A 19,100-nucleotide genomic window follows, 5' to 3' on the forward strand; every position below is an offset into this window, starting at 1 on the left:
AGATGTATCAGGACTTGAGACAACATTATTGGTGGAGGCGGATGAAGAAAAACATAGTGGAGTATGTAGCTCGGTGTCTAAATTATCAACAGGTGAAATATGAGCATTAACGACCGGGTGGATTGCTTCAGAAGTTAGAGATTCCAGAATGGAAATGGGAGCGTATCACTATAGATTTCGTTGTTGGGCTCCCACAGACTCAGAGGAAGTTTGATGCAGTTTGAGTGATTGTGGATAGATTGACCAAGTCAGCTCATTTCGTTCCTGTGATGACTACCTACTCTTCTGAGCAGTTGGCTCAAATCTATATTCGCAAGATTGCCATACTTCACGGCGTACCGGTATCTATCATCTCTGACCGGGGTACATAGTTTACATCACGGTTCTGGAGGGCAGTACAGCGTAAGTTAGGTACTCGGGTAGAGTTAAGTACAACATTTCACCCTCAGACGGACGGGCAGTCCGAACGCATTATTCAGATACTAGAGGATATGCTTCGTGCGTGTGTGATAGATTTTGGGGGCGCTTGGGATCAGTTCTCACCACTTGCAGAGTTTGCTTACAACAACAGTTATCAGTCGACCATTCAGATGGCTCTGTATGAGGCCTTGCATATTAGGCGATGCCGGTCTCCAGTGGGTTGGTTCAAACCGGGCGAGGCTTGGCTTTTGGTGCAGACTTGGTTCAGGATGCCTTGGAAAAGGTTAAATTGATTCAGGATCGACAGAAGAGTTATGCAGATCGGAAGGTTCGTGATGTTGCATTCATGGTTGGTGAGCGGGTCTTGCTCCGAATTTCGCTTATAAAGGGTGTGATGAGGTTCGGGAAGAAGGGTAAGTTGAGACCTAGGTATATTGGCCCTTTTGAGTTTCTTGAAAGTGTTGGAGAGGTGGCTTACATACTTATACTACCACCTAGTCTCTCTGCAGTTCATCCGGTATTCCATGTGTATATGCTCCGGAAGTATCACAACGATCTGTCTCATGTGTTAGACTTCAGTTCAGCTCAGTTGGACAAGGATCTATCTTATGTTGAGGAACCAATGGCTATTTTGGACATGCATGTTCGAAAGGTGAGGTCAAAGAACATTGCTTACGTGAAGGTTCAGTGGAGGGGTCATCCGGTAGAGGAGGCAACTTGGGAGACCGAGCATGAGATGCGCAGCTGTTATCCTCATCTTTTCACCACTCCAGGTATAATTCTAAACCCGTTCGAGAACGAATGTTTGTTTAAGAGGTGGAGAATGTAATGACCCAACCAGTCATTTTGACTTTTAGAATCACGTTCCCCTAAATAAAACTCCCCGTATTTGCTTTTATAAATTTATGACTTGCGGGGATGGTTGGTTCGGGATTTGGAAATGTTCGGGTTGAAATCGGAACACTTGGTTCCTTAAGCTAGCCTTAAAATATTAAGTTTGACTTGGGTCAATATTTTGAGAAAACGACCATGGAATAGAATTTTGATGATTCTAACATCTTTGTATGGTGACTTTGGACTTAGGAGCGTGTTCGAAATTTTATTTAGAAGTCCGTAGTTAAATTAGGCATGAAATGGCTAAAATAGAAATTTAAGTTTGGAAGTTTGACCGGGGAGTTGACTTTTTGATATCGGGGTCGAAATACAGTTCTAAAATTTTTTGTAGCTCCGTTATGTCATTTATGACTTGCATGCAAAATTTGAGGTCAATCGGACTTGATTTGATCGGTTCCGGCATCGTTTGTAGAAATTGAAAGTTTCAAAGTTTATTAGGCTTGAATCTATGTGTGATTCGTGTTTTAGTGTTGTTGGATATGATTTGAGGACTTGACTAAGTTTGTATGATGTATTAGGACTTGTTGGTATATTTGGTTGAGGTCCCGAGGGGCCCGGGTGAGTTTCGGATGCTTAACAAATCATTTTTGGACTTGGCTTAATAGCTAAAGTTCTGGTTTCTGCAGGTTCTGGTTTCCTTCTACGCGATCGCGTGAGAAGGTATGCGATCGCGTAGGGTTAATTGGGACTGCTGAGTTTTTGTTCTATGCGATCGCGTGGGCAAAGCCGCGTTCGCGAAGAGGAATTGAGGCAGCTGGGGTTCGCGAGCATTGTTCTATGCGAATGCGTAGGCCTGGAAAGCTCGTGCTTCGCGCTCGCGTGTGTTATGGTGCGGTCGCATAGAGAAGTTTTGGGGCAAGTGTATTTCGGTCTTCGCGATCGCATAAGGTTATTTTGGCAGTGAAAAATGTTGTGCTTCGCGATCGCGAGACTTGGTCCGCGATCGCATAAAAGAGAGGTCTTGACAGAATGTTTAAGTTCTGAACCATTTTTAACGAATTAGAGCTCGGATTGAGGCGATTTTTGGGAGATTTTTAGAGAAAACATCGGGCGTAAGTATTCTTAACTCAATCTTGGTTAGATTATCCGAATCTATCACTGTTTTTAACATTTAATTGGTGATTTAAGTTGGAAATAAATTGAAATCCCTCTTGGATAGAATTGAGGATTTAATGGTCAAATTATTATCGGAATTTAGTCATTTTGGTATGGTTAGACTCGTGGTTGAACGGGCATTCATATTTCGTAACTTTCGCCGGATTCCGAGATGTGGGCCCCACGGACAATTTTTGAGTTAATTTCGAATTTTATTGAAAAATCTAGTATTTTCTTATAGAATTGACTCTATAATTTTTGTTGACTGTATCGAATTAATTATGACTAGATACGAGTCGATCGGAGTCGAAAAATCGAGGAAAAGGCATACTACGTGATTAAATTGGAGCAAGTCGAGGTAAGTGACTTGTCTAACCTTGTGTGAGAGAAATTTCCCCTAGGATTGGTATTGAAGTGAAAAATTAAAATATGTTGAAAGTTGTGTATACGAGGGGACGAGTGTGTACACGGGCTAAATGTGAAAGATTATATTTTTAAATTGTGTAGATCGTTGTTGCATATTAATTAAATTAATTTACCTTGTTATATTCTTTATCATTGATTTAAATGTTTATACTTTAAATTTGCTTGACCTTTTCATGCTAATTATTTTACCTGTTTAGTTGAAACTTGGTTTCTTTTATTCTGTGCATTATTTGAAGGTTGATTTTCTTTAAATTAAATATTATTAATATGAATTATTTGACATTTTAAAGTTAGTATTGAAGCAACGTATTAAAATTTTGAAATATTATTTTGTTGAGTTATTTATTCCTGAATATTTTTGTGAGATTTTAGTACTCATTGTGATGGAGCCGTGAGCTCTTTATTGTGGAAAAATATTATTGTTGAATTATTTTTGTATGATCCGTGAGCTCTTTATTATGAAAAAATATTGTTGTTAATTTATTTTGGCAAATTAAAATATTTGGGCACTTGAGGGGCAAATTGTGATATATTGTGATGTTGATACGCATGCGCTGGTATAAGGTTTGGGCGTTGAAACGCATGCGGTGAGATAAAAGTGGCTTGATATGCGTGGCTGGTAGGGAAAACTACTAGAAGTCATGCGGTGTGATAAGGATAGCTAAAACGCGGGATACTATTTCGGAAAAAATGTTTTCCTTAAAATAAATTGTGAAGGCTCCCGCGGTGATATAAGAAAATGAGATATTGTGAATTTATTTATGATTTGGGACTACGAGGCGGTACCTCGGGAGTGCCCTTGTTGATATTGATTTATGACCGCAGTTACCTATGATTATTGTTGTGATTTTCTTGAAGGTAAAAAGAATTCTGTTTTGTTTCCATGAGGTATTAATTGCCATTATTTGGTGTAATTAAATGGTGACATACTATTTGATTTATTTTTATTGTCATTTTATCTAATTATATTGTTAAATATTTTACCATGCCATTATTTATTTTCCAGTAGGGCCAGACCTGACCTCGTCACTACTTTACCGAGGTTAGGCTAGACACTTACTGGGTACCACTGTGGTGTACTCATACTACGCTTCTGCACATCTTTTTGTGCAGATCCAGGTACATCTTATCAGACCAGGCATCAGTAAACTAGCTGTACGAGGAGACTTCGAGGTATATCTGCCAGCGTCCGCAGACTCTGGAGTCCCCTTCTATCATTATCATGTTGCTTCTTTATTTGCTTAGGACTATGATGTATAGAGACATAGAGAATAAATTCTTAGAAGCTTGTGACTTATTTCTACCTGGTTTTGGGAGTTGTAATTATTTGAATTGTAGTTTATTTATTTCAGATATTTATTATTATTTCGCATTAATAGATTTACCTAATCTTAGAGACTAGGTGCCATCACGACCTCCTACGGAGGGAATTTGAGGTCGTGACATAGGCGTAGTAAAACAGGTTGAGTTTGTGATTCCCTATAGGCATGGTTTCTACTAGTGTACATGGAAATTAAATAGCATATATGGCAAGTTGAATAAAATAACAAGTAAGTTAAACACAAAACATGCCAGTTAAGAGAATCAACAAGACTTAGAGGACAAGTTGGTATTACAAGTTCAAACACTTAGCAAGAGATAACACATTGGCAGGAAAACATATTGAGAGTTAGGGGAATCAGGTTTTCTGAGATTATAAGATCAACATATAAGGGTGCACAATGCCACACAAATTCAGAATAGAGCATTAATCTAAAGGATTTCAAATGTCAGTCTAGTACAATGAAAGTTCTAGCATGACAGTTCTAATAAAGTCCCGGATAGCATATCAACATACTCATGGTACATCTTGGCCAATATCATGAAAAACTTAACATGATAGGGAATAGATAATAGTACAGAAACTTATGGCATAAAAAGGGGTAGATTAGCTACTCATTAACATACATATAAAGGAAAATGGGATGTTTATCTAAAATCTTAGGTGGTGCTGAAGATAAGGATTACAAATAGCAAGGAAGCAATATTACAACATGAAACCCATATAGTTATGGCTAGCATACAAAGGACAGTCGATTAAACACAAGACTCAGCACTAAATGATTCATTCAAAGTAGAGGGAGGTTTTCATAGAGTTTTAGTAGTATCCAAACCAAGGCATGAAGGGGATTCTATAACTAATAACATATAGTCATGACAATCAGATTTAAAAGAACACATAAGATAGGCATGCATTGAAACTCAAAACTAAAACATGTTCAGATGCTAAAAAAATACAGAGGTACATAACTGATTCCAGAAGAGAACAAGGAAATTCAACATAGAACTACAGGATATAGTGAAGAACACATATTATCCTAACGCAAACTAAGAACAAACTGGAATCTATCACATGTACTAAAATGCATTCAACTATCAAAGAATACAAAATGACATGGGAATATCATAGCAATACAATATCAAGGATTCACAACTAACGAAGGAACTATGCTCACAAAATTTTAAACGTCCTTAATACCTAGAACACATAGAGATATACAGAAGAAAGAGTATTGAACATTACCAGAGTTAAAGGCACTAATCAGTAGCAAAATTATACGAGCAAAAGAATAAAGATTTTAGGATACTGGTAGCAAGAACCCCAAATATCCGATGCTTCAGAGTTCACAAGAGCCTCGTAAGGGCCCCGAGTAGTTCTTGCACCGGAGGAGGTTGATAATATTATGGCCTTGGCTTTCGGCAGGCCAAAGAGCCAAGTATTTTCAAAGAAGATGAACGAGTGAGGAAAGTATATTGAGTGCAATAGCAATGAAAACCTTTTTTCTGTCCCTTGAAGAGAATTGGGGAGGGGTTTATATAGTGTTCGGTTAACCAAAATCAGAAAAGAAAAACATCAATCGAATCACAAAAATTAGGAAAAAGTTACATGCGAAAACGATTTTGAATTGGATTAGGAGAAAACCCAACAAACCCTAGTTGACAGAAATCAAAGATTGGCCGAGGATCTTGGTGAATAGGAACCATATAGCCTTGCTATAAATGTATATAGACGAAATATCGCCTGGATCCTTACGATTAATACTAATTCCCTTGATTCGAAGATTTGTACTTGCCAAAATAGAGAAAGTACTATGTAATACCGTAAAGAAGCAACCGGTAGCGAAGGAAAATAAATATGGTAAGTAAATAACGGGTGAGTCCCATTGTTAACGGGATTAGGAGAGGGATTGGTGAAGGGCGACGATTAGGGTTCTTCAGAGAAAAAAAGATGGGGGGAGGGGGGGGAGAGGGGGAGATTGAGGGGTTCAAAGGCGGCGAAAATGGGGTTAGGGTTAGGGTGATGGGATATAAGGAAGGTGGTGGAATTATTATGGACCGTTGATCATTTGAGATCAACGGCCAGGATTGGAATGGGAGTAGGGCGGGTTCAAAATGGGTCGTGACCGGATTTTTTTTTTAAAAGGGTTGTTTGGTTTGGGCTGCTGAATGATGTAATGGAGATGTGCCAGCTGCTTTGGGCCTGGTTTTGGTCCGAAATTAACCTAAAATTTGGCTAAGAGTTAAATACACGAAATTGTTTTAAATAAAAATAATTAATAAATAATAAAATATTACTTATGCAATAAAATGACTAAAAATAATAACTTAACATTTATAAAACATAAAAAATGCTATTGTAGCATGAATAATATAATAATTGTAATTATGCATAGCATATAGGCTATTATTATAAAATTACATAAATAACTAAAATATAGATATAATTATATGAAATAATATAAAATATTTTAAAACATGTATGTGAGTGTAAAATAACAAATTTGGATGATTACGCTATTGCAAATAATTTAAGAGAATAATTAGTAAATATTCAAGTAATTTAAATGCAAGAAAAATCAATTTTTTAAAGCTTTAAAATTATAAAACATTATAGAAAATGCTTGTATAAATCTTGTAAATTAAGTAATGATGCAAAAATGATATTTTAAAAGTATATATACTTATTTAAAAAATATGAGGGCAAAATTCGGTACCAACACTTCTCATATCAGTATGGTGAAAAAATTACATATTAAAACGTTGGTCAAAGTTCATGTAGTTTAACTCTCGACAAAGGAAAAGTATTGACTAAATAGGAACGAAAGGAGTAAAATTTATATATCAAAGGTGTAAATAAAATATAAAATTATAAGTTAATTATAAATAAATTATTATAATAAGTATTATTCAACAATCTAATAAATCTGGTAACTGAACAACTATAATAAGTTGTAGTATTATTTTTTTTGGTAAATAAAAGAAATTTTATTACCAAATAGAGTTTTGTATATGAAAGAAAAAGAACTACATATGCATCTTCAATCTGCAGCACATCATCTCAACAACTACTCAACCTCCAGCTAGCTACCTATTACAGATCGCATCCCTAAGGTCTTACTAGCCTCTTCTGTATGGAGCCTCTTAAAAAAAACCATTTGAATAATTCTTCTAATAATGGTTCTCGCACTAGTTTGCTTGTTTGATAAATTCTTTGGTTCCTTTTAATCAAATGTAATAAACACAAGCTGCCAAGACCATCCTATACACTTTTGCAAATGCATTTTCACCTCTAGCATGGTTCAATGCCCATCTTAGTTCTTCTTGCAACTCCTGATTCTGCCTCGAGATTCCCTTCCATTGTAAGAGTTTTTCCCATACCTGAGCAGAGATACTATAGTGAAAAAAGTGGGATATGCTTTCAGCTCTTATGCCGCACAACGGGCATTCTTGATTGGTGATGATTCCCCACTGCAGTAGCCTATCTCTTGTATATAACCTCTCATGAGCAGCCAATCTTAGTATAAAGATCCATTTTGGATAACCATAATTATTACAAACTATTCTTCTCCACTGCACCTTATTGAATTTCTACCAGCTATGGAATTGAAGAAATGATAGAGCGAGAGGTAAGCTTGCAGAGGAAGAAAATTTTCTTCATTTCTCAATCAGAAAAGAGATTAGAAGATAATGTCTTGCTTACAGGTAGTACACTAATTACTTCTGTTAATATAATCAACTAACTTAAACAATTGCTAACTTTTACTATTTACACTTTGGTCCCTCAATCTTCTATACGAGCTAATTCTTCACCATGGCTCAATACTCCCCCTCAAGGTAGAAAGTAGAAAAATATTCTTCACTCCTAGCTTGCTAAGAAGATGATGATGTTGTGCTTTGCCAAGTCCCTTTGTCAACATGTCTGCTATATGATCTTTGGTGTTTACACGAATAATTTTAATAACCACAACCTTGACTTTCTCCCTAATAAAGTAACAGTCGATATTTATATGCTTTGTACGCTCATGAAACATTGGATTTGCTACTATTTAGATTGCAACCTTACTGTCACATATCATGTGCACTGGCTGATTAAGGTTGACTCCCAATTCACCAAACAAATAAATTAACCGGACCACCTCAGCAGTAGTATAAGCCATGCTCCTAAACTCTGCTTCTGCTGAACATCTTGCCACTGTCTCCTATTTCTTAGATTTCCATGAAACCATTGCATCCCCATAAAATACTAGATAACGTGTAACTGACCTTCTGGTTTGAATACAAGCTCCCCAATCTGCATCACAATAAGCAGTTAAACTTCCATCACTAGTAGAGGGAAGCAATAATCCTTGTCTTGGTGCACTTTTTATACCTTACCACTCTCCTTGTTGCCTCCAAATGTGATTGTTTAGGGGAGTATATAAATTGGCTAAGTGTTTGCACAACAAAAGATATATCCGTCCTCGTCATTGTGAGGTAAAGTAGCCTTCCAACTAGCCTCTGGTATTCACCAAAATCTGTTAAGGCTTCATCCTGACTTCCATATTCTTGTGTAGATGTCTGCTTATCAAACTCTATTGATGTCAACTTCTAATTTATTTCTAGAGGTGTACTTGCAGGTTTGGTTCCTGATAACCCAAGCTCTGAAATAAGCTCTAGGGCATATTTCCTCTTACTCGTGTAAATTTTCTTTTCTGATCTTGCAAATTCAATTCCCAGGAAGAACTTCAGCTCTCCTAAGTCTTTTATTTTGAAGAACTTCTGCAAATTCTCCCTCGTATTGTTGATTTGTGTGTTATTACTTCATGTAATTATCAAATCATCTACATATATCAATACCAAGAGCAAACAAGCATCATCCCTTTTGGTGAAGAATGGGTAATTATAGTGGCTTTGTGTGAAGCCCATTGCTTGCAAAGCAGTAGTTAATTTTATGTTCCACTGTCTCGAGGCCTGCTTAGCCCATATAGGGACTTGTGTAGCCTGCATACCTTAGACTCCCCCTGCCTTGCAGTATCCTTAAAATAACCAGGAGGCACCAATATGTACACTTACTCAACTAGATCACCTTGTAGAAAGGCATTATAAACATCCATCTGATAGAAAGGCCACCTAGATTTTGCTGCCATAGCAATAACAGATCTGACTATCACCATTTTGGCAACAGGTGAAAACGTATTAGTATAATCTAGGACTTCCTTTTATGGGTATCCCTTTGCGACTAATTTAGCTTTGTACCTTTCTACCTCTCATGTAGCTTTGTATTTAATCTTGAATACTCATTTGCATCCAATTGGCTTGTTTCTCGGGTTGTAAGAGTACTATACCCCATGTGTGGTTATCTTCTAATACCTGGATTTCTTGTTACATGGTATCTACCCACTTAGAATCCCTAGCAGCTTCAGCAAAGGACCTGGGCTCTACTTCTGAGGAGTAAACTGCAAAGGCATTTGGAATATACAGGCTTTGGATGAGTATTAACACACTGAGTTTGATATTGGATAAGTGCAAGCTCCTTTGCCCTTCTATTGGAGGAGATAATCATGCATCTATATGGGTGGGCTGAATATTCTAGGAGGTCTTCTGGGTACAGAATAAATAGTAGTCACATGAGGATCTTCTTCTGGTAATACTGGATTGGGAGCAGAAGATGACTCAACTTGTGTGTGATCAACATGAGCCAAACAATGAGGTGAAGTGAGGTACTGAGATTCTTCAGCTAAGGGTGCATCCAAGGGGACAAGTGATACTCCACATTCTGGAATGGAGTTATCAGAAATCTCAGCAGTCGGAGTAGAACTAGTGTGATCTTCTAAAGTATCAGCATGTAACTGTGCAGGTATAGGATAAGCTTCATAATCAGAATCATCCATATATGGACACTGCTCTATAAAAGGAGTTATGGTGTCTGATGTTGTTGGTGATTGCTTATAAGGGAAGGTTTCTTCTTGAAAAATGACATCCCTGCTGATAAAAAAAACATGATTAACAAGATCAAACAATTTATAACCCTTTTGCATCAGTGAATATCCTAGAAAAACTGCAGGAACTGCTCTAGCTGAGAACTTGTCCCATTTCTTCATATTAGCAGCATAACAAAGGCATCCAAAAACTTTGAGATGATCAAGTGAAGGACTCTTGTTGAATACCAACTCAAATAGACATTTTCCACCTAGAGTCCTTGTAGGAATTTTGTTAATCAAATATACTATTGTTAGGATACATTCATTCCAAAATCTCAAGGGTAAGTTTGCTTGGAATTTCAGTGATCTTGTTGTATCCAAGATATACTTGTGCTCTCTCTCTCTCTACGACCCCATTCTGTTGAGGGGTATAGGGACATATGCTTTGGTGTATTATTCCTTCATTGTTCAGCAACTCCTTCAAGTGATTATTAAAGAATTCATCTCCATTGTTTGTTCTAAAGGTTTTAACACATGAAGAAAATTTAGTTCTAATCATACCAATGGAGTATTTTAGTGCTACAACTGACTCATCCTTGGAGTTCATAAGACACACACAAGTATACCTGCTGAAATCATCCACAAGCATCAAGAAATACATTTTACCATCATGACTAGTCATTCTAAAAGGACCCCAAACATCTGCATGTATGAGTTCATCAAATGCATCACTTTTATTATTGCTAATAGGAAATGGCAACTTTGTTTGTTTAGCTAAGGGGCATACAGTACAATGTTCATCACAGTCAACAATTTTTGCATTTCTAAACATAGGTATTCTCTTCATAGCATCTATAGGCACATGACCTAGTTTCCTATGCCACAAAGGACCATTTATTCTATTTATAATTTGTTGTAAAGAAGTAATAAGGCTAATTGGCAATCCTGCTTCACATTTATTCTTGATGGTCTGGTCCAACACATACAATCCATGCTCCACTCTATCAATCCCCTTCACATTTCCATTGCAAATGTCTTGGAAGACACAACAGTTAAGAAAGAAGGCATGAAAGAACCCTAGATCTTTGGTGAGTTTATACACTGATAGCAAATTATATATAAACTGAGGTACATAAAGCACATTTGTTATTACCAATCCACTAAATATGTTGGAAGTACCTAAGTGAGTAATCACACTTGTTTCTCCAGTGGGCAATAATACCTTCCTCATATTACTCTTAGGCAGCTCCAAAAAGTCAATATAAATATGTAGACTAGCTACCATATGATTTGTTACCCCCGAGTCTATTATCCATCTATTTTCCCTGACCATACTGAGTAAGGACAAAGGTATACCTATGATCTTAGCATGCGATGCTGTATCAATAGAGGTATTACTGATCTTGTTCAGCATCTAAAGCTGCTGGTGGTACTGTTCTTCTATGAAGAAGTTTTCTGCATGTGTGATGCTTGAGTTACCCTTTTGCTCTTGCACCTCTTGTAGTCTATCAATTTGTACATTGTGTGTTGTAGTTGAATTCCTTCCAAATAGCTTCCTCTAGGATTTGAAATCTGCCAGGTATCTAATGAGCTTGTAGCATCCATCTCTAGTGTGACCCTTCATTCTACAGTAATCACAATATAATTGGTTTTTCTGTTTATAACCTCCAGTACCCTTGTCCATTGTTATGAATCATTATATTAGCTCTATGTCCTGTGTTATAGGCCATTACTTGAGCTCATATATCTAAGTTACTAAGTCCAATAACTTTGGCTCTCTGACTTTCATCCTGCACCACCATTGCATATGCTTCATTAATGGTTGGAGTTGGAACCATTAGCATTATTTGCCCTTTTGCTTGTGCGAAAGATTCATTCAATCCACTCAAAAACTGCACCAAATGTTGTTATTGAATGTGTTCTAGAAACATTCTTGATTTAGAACAAAGACAATGAAGGAGTGAAAATCATAGCATCATATTCGTCCCACAAATCCTTTAGCTTTGAATAATAAGTGGAAACATGTGCTAGGCCTTGCTTCAATGCTATAATCTCATGATGTAGATTGTAGACCCTAAAAATATTTCTTTTGTCGAATTTCTCCTTCAAATCCTTCCACACATTATACGCAGATGACATATATGCTACACTGCTATAGGGTTCCTTCGTCACATCATTCATTATTCATGATAATACAAATGCGTTGCATCTCTCCCACTGATCATGTAGCTCCTTCCTAAAATTTTCTTTCTTACAAGTTCCTCCGATAAATCCAATTTTATTCTTCGTGAAAAGCTCAATTTTCATTGATTGTGACAGCAGATTGTAATTTTCAGTTCCTATCAGTTTGAATTCGATCAAAAGCTTCACTGGCGTATCAGAAGGTCGTAAGTACAACAAATGTGTGTGATCTAGCACAGTTTCATCATTCGTTATACTCGTTCCATACTTAATCGCCATCTCAGCTCTAAATTGATAAAACCCTAGCTTATGGAATCAACAAACAATCTGTAATTGGACTAAAAAAAAAAAGAGTAAACGCAAATCACCAGATGAGAATCAAAGATTTGCGCCGCTAAATCGTGGCTCTAATACCATATTGAATTTCTACTAGCTATGGAATTTAGGAAATGATAGAGCGAAAGGTAAGCTTGCAGAGGAAGAAAATGTTTTTCATTGCTCAATTAGAAAAGGGATTAGAAGATAATGTCTCGCTTACAGGAAGTACACTAACTACTTATGTTAATATAATCAACTAATTTAAACAGTTACTAACTTTTACTATTTACACTTTGGTCCTCCAATCTTCTATACGAGCTAATTCTTCACCCTGGCTCAATATTAGGAAAGGAAAGTCACCTCTCAAACGAAGATACACCTTTCTTATGGAGAACTCAGACATACTCTGTAACTCGGCTTCCCCTATACCAACCTGTTCTAAGCAAGTTTTCGCCTTCAGTATTTTCTGCACCACCCAAGAAGACTGTTTGGCCACCGTGCCCCACACTTGCCCCTATTTGATACAGTAGCTATGCGCCCATTTGATGACCTAGAGTTTTAATATTATATTAATTGTGTAAAATATCGTTATCTAAGTTTATGTAACTTAAATTCCTGAATGTATAAATTTCATTTCTATATAGACAACAACGGGCTAAATTGAACATACACCTTAGTCAAATGCCAATTCCTATCATTGAATCCAATGCCTTTTATTTGGTGCCATCAACATTAAATGAAAACAAGACATATCATGACATACAAATATTCATACCGATAAATTGGGAGATCAGATTTATGTCTCATTATAAACGTTATTCAGTTATATGGAAATTTCGGTAGACATTGATATAATCTACTTACAACAAAAATCAATAAATAAAACACATAAATCTATTTAAAAATATTTTTTTATTCAAATTATAACTGATCTGCAGAGTCGTTATATGGTAAAAACTGGTCAATTTGATTGGAAATAAGGATATCCAAATGTCATAAAGAATGCTTTGTGCCGGTCGTTTACATGTGCCTCACCTACTCGACAAGAAGTATAATTGAAATTTTGTCCTACATTACATGCTTATGCAGAACCCACTTCCAATAATATAATATATACTAAAATATAATATATAGTAAAATATTATCATGTCACGTCATTAAATATTTACTACTACCATATAGTATTACATTAACGCACCGGCCGCGGCCGGTCATCACTCCTTACTCATTATATCAAATGATTATAGAGGGGAATTGCAATAAAAGGTACCATCCCTTAAATTTATAAAGAGCATGAGTTCGTTATCAATTTAATTTGGACGTCACTGTCCAAAAGAATTATAATAACACAAACATGTTTTCACAGCATACCATTTATAAGATCATGAACAAAATCAATATAGGAAAGAGTGTAAGTGAACAGAAACGTGGTCCAAGTACTAACCAACAATAAATACACAACATATATATAGAATGAAAGTTCAAAAAATTCAGAAAAGCAAAAATCCTTCAAACAAGAATTTAATTTTACTCATCCGAGTGCTTCAAAATGCACTTTTTTGTATAAAGATGTCACTGTCCATAACAGCTGGGTAACAACAAAAGAGACTATCTAGCTAGGGTTTCCATTCCCAGTTCTAGATATCTCTTTATTCTGTTCAAAAAGCATAAACAAAATAATAATAATAATACAGATTTAACAATTACAGCCATTAGCATTCAAAAAGAGAGAGAAGGATGAAAGAACCTGCATTCTGCGGTACTATATATGCTTAGGCAAAGTAAATGGTTCTGTGCTAGCTTAAGGATATTTCTGAATTAACTTTGCCATGTTTTGTGATTCTGAGACTGATTCTCAATCGTCGTAGTATTAACTAGACCAGCTATGTTGAAAATATCGCTATGAGAAAGAGGTCTTAAACCCAAGAAATCTTTTGTCATATCATCATTACCATCATTTCCTTTCTTCGAATTCAAAATCCCAATGCCACCAAATTCATCTTCGAAATTTGACCCTTCAAATCCAGTAGTATTAGCAGAAGAAAACGAAGTCATTATAAAAGAAGTGGGAGATGGTGCACTTGTTAATGGACCTGTTACAGGGACTGTAGCAACAGCGGCAGCAGTAATAGTAGCAGCTTTATTCCCATATGAAGCTAAGCTATTGAAAAACCCAGTAGTGAGGTCTTCACGTGAGGACAAATTTAGTCCAAAATCAGTTGCGTTGTTGCTAACAGACTCAGCAGCTGCAGCAGACACGTGAAATTGGTGGGGTCTCATTAGCATGGTTGGGCTCGGGCCTGTGGCTGCTGCAGAGACAGTACTGGATTTGTTACTCATAGTCGCACCCATCTGTGCTGCCTTCTGCAGCAATGCTGTTGCAGAAATATGCGGAGAGGGTAGTGACCCTGTTGAACTGAAATTAAGACTAGGGTTAGGGTTTAAGTCTTGGCCGTGGTTCGGCGTGTAGTCCTGCTCGAACCTAGTGGATTGGAAAATCGACGAGCTTAGGTCAATGGGTTGAGGTGGTGGCGGACCAGGTCCAGGACCACCACCGCCAACCAACGGCTGGCAAGTCATTAGCCACGGCGGAATCTCAGGCCTCAAGTTGAAACCGGTTTGTTGCTCTTTCTTCAATGAAAATGCAGCTGGAAATTCATGGCTATTAAACTGAGATTGTTGAGATGGAAGAATTGGATTTCCTGTTATTGCTCTTGCACTCTCTTCTGCTAAAGCGTCACAAAATGCTCTGTGTGTGATGAAACTATCCCTCCTAAACAAACAAAAAATAAACAAAAAGATGAAAAAAACAAATATACTGACTACTGAAATATATGCAAAAATATTAATAATGCTACTCAATTACTGATGACTCTTTATGAATCATGTTCAAACGCCTTTGCTTTAGACCTCCAAGAATTAGAAACAAAATTCAAGATTTAGAGAAAAAAATATAAATTAAAGAGAATGAAGATGGAAAAAGAAATAAAGACAATTTTTGCATTGTAAAGGTATATGAATATTACTACTATGTGACTAGACTCTAGGGTGTGCTTTTTTTTAAATAGACTTTTTTTCATGACTTTGTGTATATGCTTTTAGAAAATATTGTATGATTTATTCCATGTTTAGTTACCTTGAGAAAAGAGTTCCACAATCACATCTATACTCTTTAGTACCACAAGTTTTAGAGTGAGCTTTCCAGTCAGATTGAACTGCATATTTCTTTGAACATTTCTCACATTTCCACTTCTTCTCACCATGTTTTCTGCAAAAGTGTTTCTTGATTCCAGTGAGATCTCCAAGTGCTCGAGATGGGTCGTGGTGAACACAACTTGGCTCTGGACAAACATAAACTTTCTTTCTTATTTCTTTGCTTGTTCTCTGCTTCAGTTTCCATGGTAAATTGTGTCCTCTTCTGTGAAGCTGCAAATTCTGATCTCTTTGGAATCCTTTGTTGCAGATTTCACAAACAAATCTATTGGTTGCCATTAGTGTCTTTGGTGATAAAGCTATCACTTCAGCACCAGGGTCTGTTCCAAAAAAGGGATAAAAGTTAAAAAGATTTTGTAAACAAAAATAAGGAAAGTAAACATCCTTTATTTTACTGACCTGGATTGCCTGGTTGGTTTCTCTTTTTCTTGATTTGATGTTGAGCTTGAATTTGTTGATTTGGAGGAGCAAAGTTATACTGAGGGGGATAGATTCCTCCGGTAGTATTATTATCATTTCTATTGCAAGAAGATACACTTGCTGCTTCACCAGATGCAGATGTTAAATTGGACATGTTTTCCTCTACAACAACAGGTTGATTTTGTTGATTCATAAAACCTTTTATCATCTTCTTCTTAGTTTTTCCTTCTTCAAGGTAAAATCTACCTGTTGATTGTGAAATTTAATATAAGTACAAAGATCTTTCCTTAAAATCAGTATAAATATGTTTGAGATCTAAAGACAAAAACAAACTTGGAAAAAAGATAAAGTATTAGGTGATATATAATGGACAAAATAAAGGAAAAAGAACACAGAATTGGTTACTTTGAGTTGTTTGAACCTGAAAAAACTTCAACTACCTTGTGGTTTCTTCTTCCTTTGGCATCAACCCACCAGACAAGTCTTGTTTTTTGTTCAAACCCCAAAAAAATATAAAACAAAGAGAAGAAGCAAGCTTAGGAGTTAGGAGGGAGAGAGCACTATTCTCATTCAAGTTTTCAATGGATAGTCTTGCTAAAATCAAGAAAATCCAATAATAACCATGCATATAAGAACAAATGAACTGGACCAAATTTCTTACAACTGTTAAGAAAGAGAAAGAGAGAAGAAAGAGGAGAGAGATATGGATGAGAAGAGGGAATCCTCTCTGTAATCCTCTCCACCCGATGAAAGAAGGAGACCACTCTACGGCTAACTCTGACGTGCACTTTCTGTCTTTTCTTTTGTTCTCTTCTTAAGCCCAGAAAAAATCTCTTCTTTCTTTATTGTATTTCTGCCTTTTAACAAAGTTCAAAAAACAAACTTTAAACTTTTTACTAGTAGTGTGGTAGGATATAAGAGATACTTGCACCTTTAATGTGAGGTTTAGAGTTCAAGACTTGAAAATAAAAAAAATTTCAATAATAACATTTCGGTTGTAAATAGATTACGAGTCGAATTAATCGGGACCACTGAGTTCTGAATAGCATATGGTTTTAAAAAAATTATGTCAAGAACACTTTTGCTTATTGAACCACCTTTCCCTTATCTCATAAATAAAAAAAAAGCAATACGGTGCACTAAGTTTCCGCTATGCACGAGATCCGAGAAATACCGAATCACAAAAGTATATCGTACGCAATCTTACCCGGTATTTCTACATGAAACTTTTTTCTAATTAACTCATTAAGTTAAGTGGAAAAAGCAAACCATGTAAAAAGAGAGTTTGATTTATAAGATTTTGAAATGAGAGAAAAAGTGAAGGACAGAGATGGAGATGTTGATTTTGCATACTATACTATACATTTTAGCATCATTGGTAAGAGTAGACCCCTCCTCTCAATGCAACTTTCTCTTATTTACATTGACATGATTGAGTTATTGATTAACTCTTAATACTAACATGCACACTGTTGCTTAAAAGTTTACTATTTTTTCTTCTTTTTAAGTAGCTTCTACTTTCTACCTTTCACTTCATTATCATTCATCCTTAATTTTTTTTTTTTTTCAAAAGACAAACGTTGCAGAAATTTCTGACATACTGCAGTCCATTTAGAGTATTTTTCAAAAAAGGAAATGGAAATGGTGCGCTGCCTAACTTTGGTAAAAAATAAACACAAGATACGAGTAAAATATCGGATATGAGATAAATATTTATCGTCGAACTTTATCCTCCTCCTTCTTCCTCTTTCCCGACTTAAATCCTAAAATTGTAAGGTAATTAACCTATGGACATTTTAGCAGTTCTTACTTCTTGATTAATTTCAAAGATCCCCATAATATTACCAAGAACATTTCGAAACCAGTGTATGTATTGAAATACGTCTATAATTTTTTTTTTACTTCACGGATCCCGGCGGAAGTAAAAAAGATATCAACCTGGAAAACTGAATAACTTTCTCGGGGTAAAAAGACTTCACCCTGAAAAATCTATTGCAATTTCATGACTAACAATGTACTATATCATCAGTTTCAATGTACTATATTAAGTTAACATGCACTATATAACCACCGGTAAAACAATAAATATAGGGTGAATTATCGGATTAAACTATATTCTCCTGTCTCAATTTATGTGACGGAATTCAAATTGCAAGAGTCAAACCTCTTAATATTGATCGTAAATTCATAGAATCTTTTAATATTTTGAAACAAAATTCATAGATTTGAAAACTACGTAAAAAGTATTATAAGTCACAATAAATTAACAATTTAATATATCTAGAAGGAATATGAAAAAATTACAATCAAAGAAAAACTCAGACTCTCGAAATCGAACTACGCCACATAAATTGGGATGGAGGGAGTAAGAATTATTCCTCAATCTTAGAAGCCGGGACTATGTGTTTAGGGATAATCCATGTAATTAAGGATTAGTTGGGACAATTCCCAAAAATGAAAGAAGACATATATGCCAGCATATATATGAAGCAAATCCTACATAAAAAAAATATAATGTGCGTGCAAAAAATTATTCAACATGAATTATCATCTGCAGACATTCAACATGAAGTTTCATCCATAGACACTTTTATCAGTTAATGTAGATCCATATGCCAATAGTATACAAAATATATAACAATAACAACCACAAACTAAGCGTAATCCCATAAATTGGGTCAGGGGTTAGTGTGTACACAGACCTTGCCCCTACCTTATAGTGATAGGGAAGTTATTTCCGATAGACCCTCGACTCAAGGAACAGTGAGGATAAAGCAATAGTAACAACAATGTAATATGGTAACGGACACAAACGATACAACATGTAATAATAAAAAATCAATGAATAGGAAATACAAAAATAGTGCTAGTACTACTGGCCAATAGTATACAAAATAAAAATAAAAAATATTA

At 35.9% G+C, this 19,100-nt stretch overlaps 1 protein-coding gene across 2 annotated transcripts; it reads right to left on the reverse strand.

Annotated features, from left to right (window-relative positions):
• Nucleotides 1-14,062: 14,062 nt before the first annotated feature.
• On the reverse strand, nt 14,063-17,053 carry LOC104117107 (protein indeterminate-domain 7-like). 2 transcript variants are annotated; one of them, XM_009628092.4, is made up of 4 exons: nt 16,628-17,053; nt 16,167-16,433; nt 15,691-16,087; nt 14,063-15,327 (listed from the first exon to the last, which is right to left on the reverse strand). In XM_009628092.4, exons 2-4 carry the CDS (start codon nt 16,393-16,395, stop codon nt 14,373-14,375), a joined length of 1,581 nt encoding a protein of 526 aa, XP_009626387.1. In that variant the 5' UTR covers nt 16,396-16,433; nt 16,628-17,053; the 3' UTR covers nt 14,063-14,372. The 2 variants fall into 2 exon arrangements, with proteins under 2 accessions (XP_009626387.1, XP_009626389.1); XM_009628094.4 differs by having other exon boundaries at nt 16,609-17,053.
• Nucleotides 17,054-19,100: the final 2,047 nt, after the last annotated feature.

The sequence above is a fragment of the Nicotiana tomentosiformis genome, chromosome 3, assembly GCF_000390325.3.
Source record: "Nicotiana tomentosiformis chromosome 3, ASM39032v3, whole genome shotgun sequence".
Taxonomy (NCBI): domain Eukaryota; kingdom Viridiplantae; phylum Streptophyta; class Magnoliopsida; order Solanales; family Solanaceae; genus Nicotiana; species Nicotiana tomentosiformis.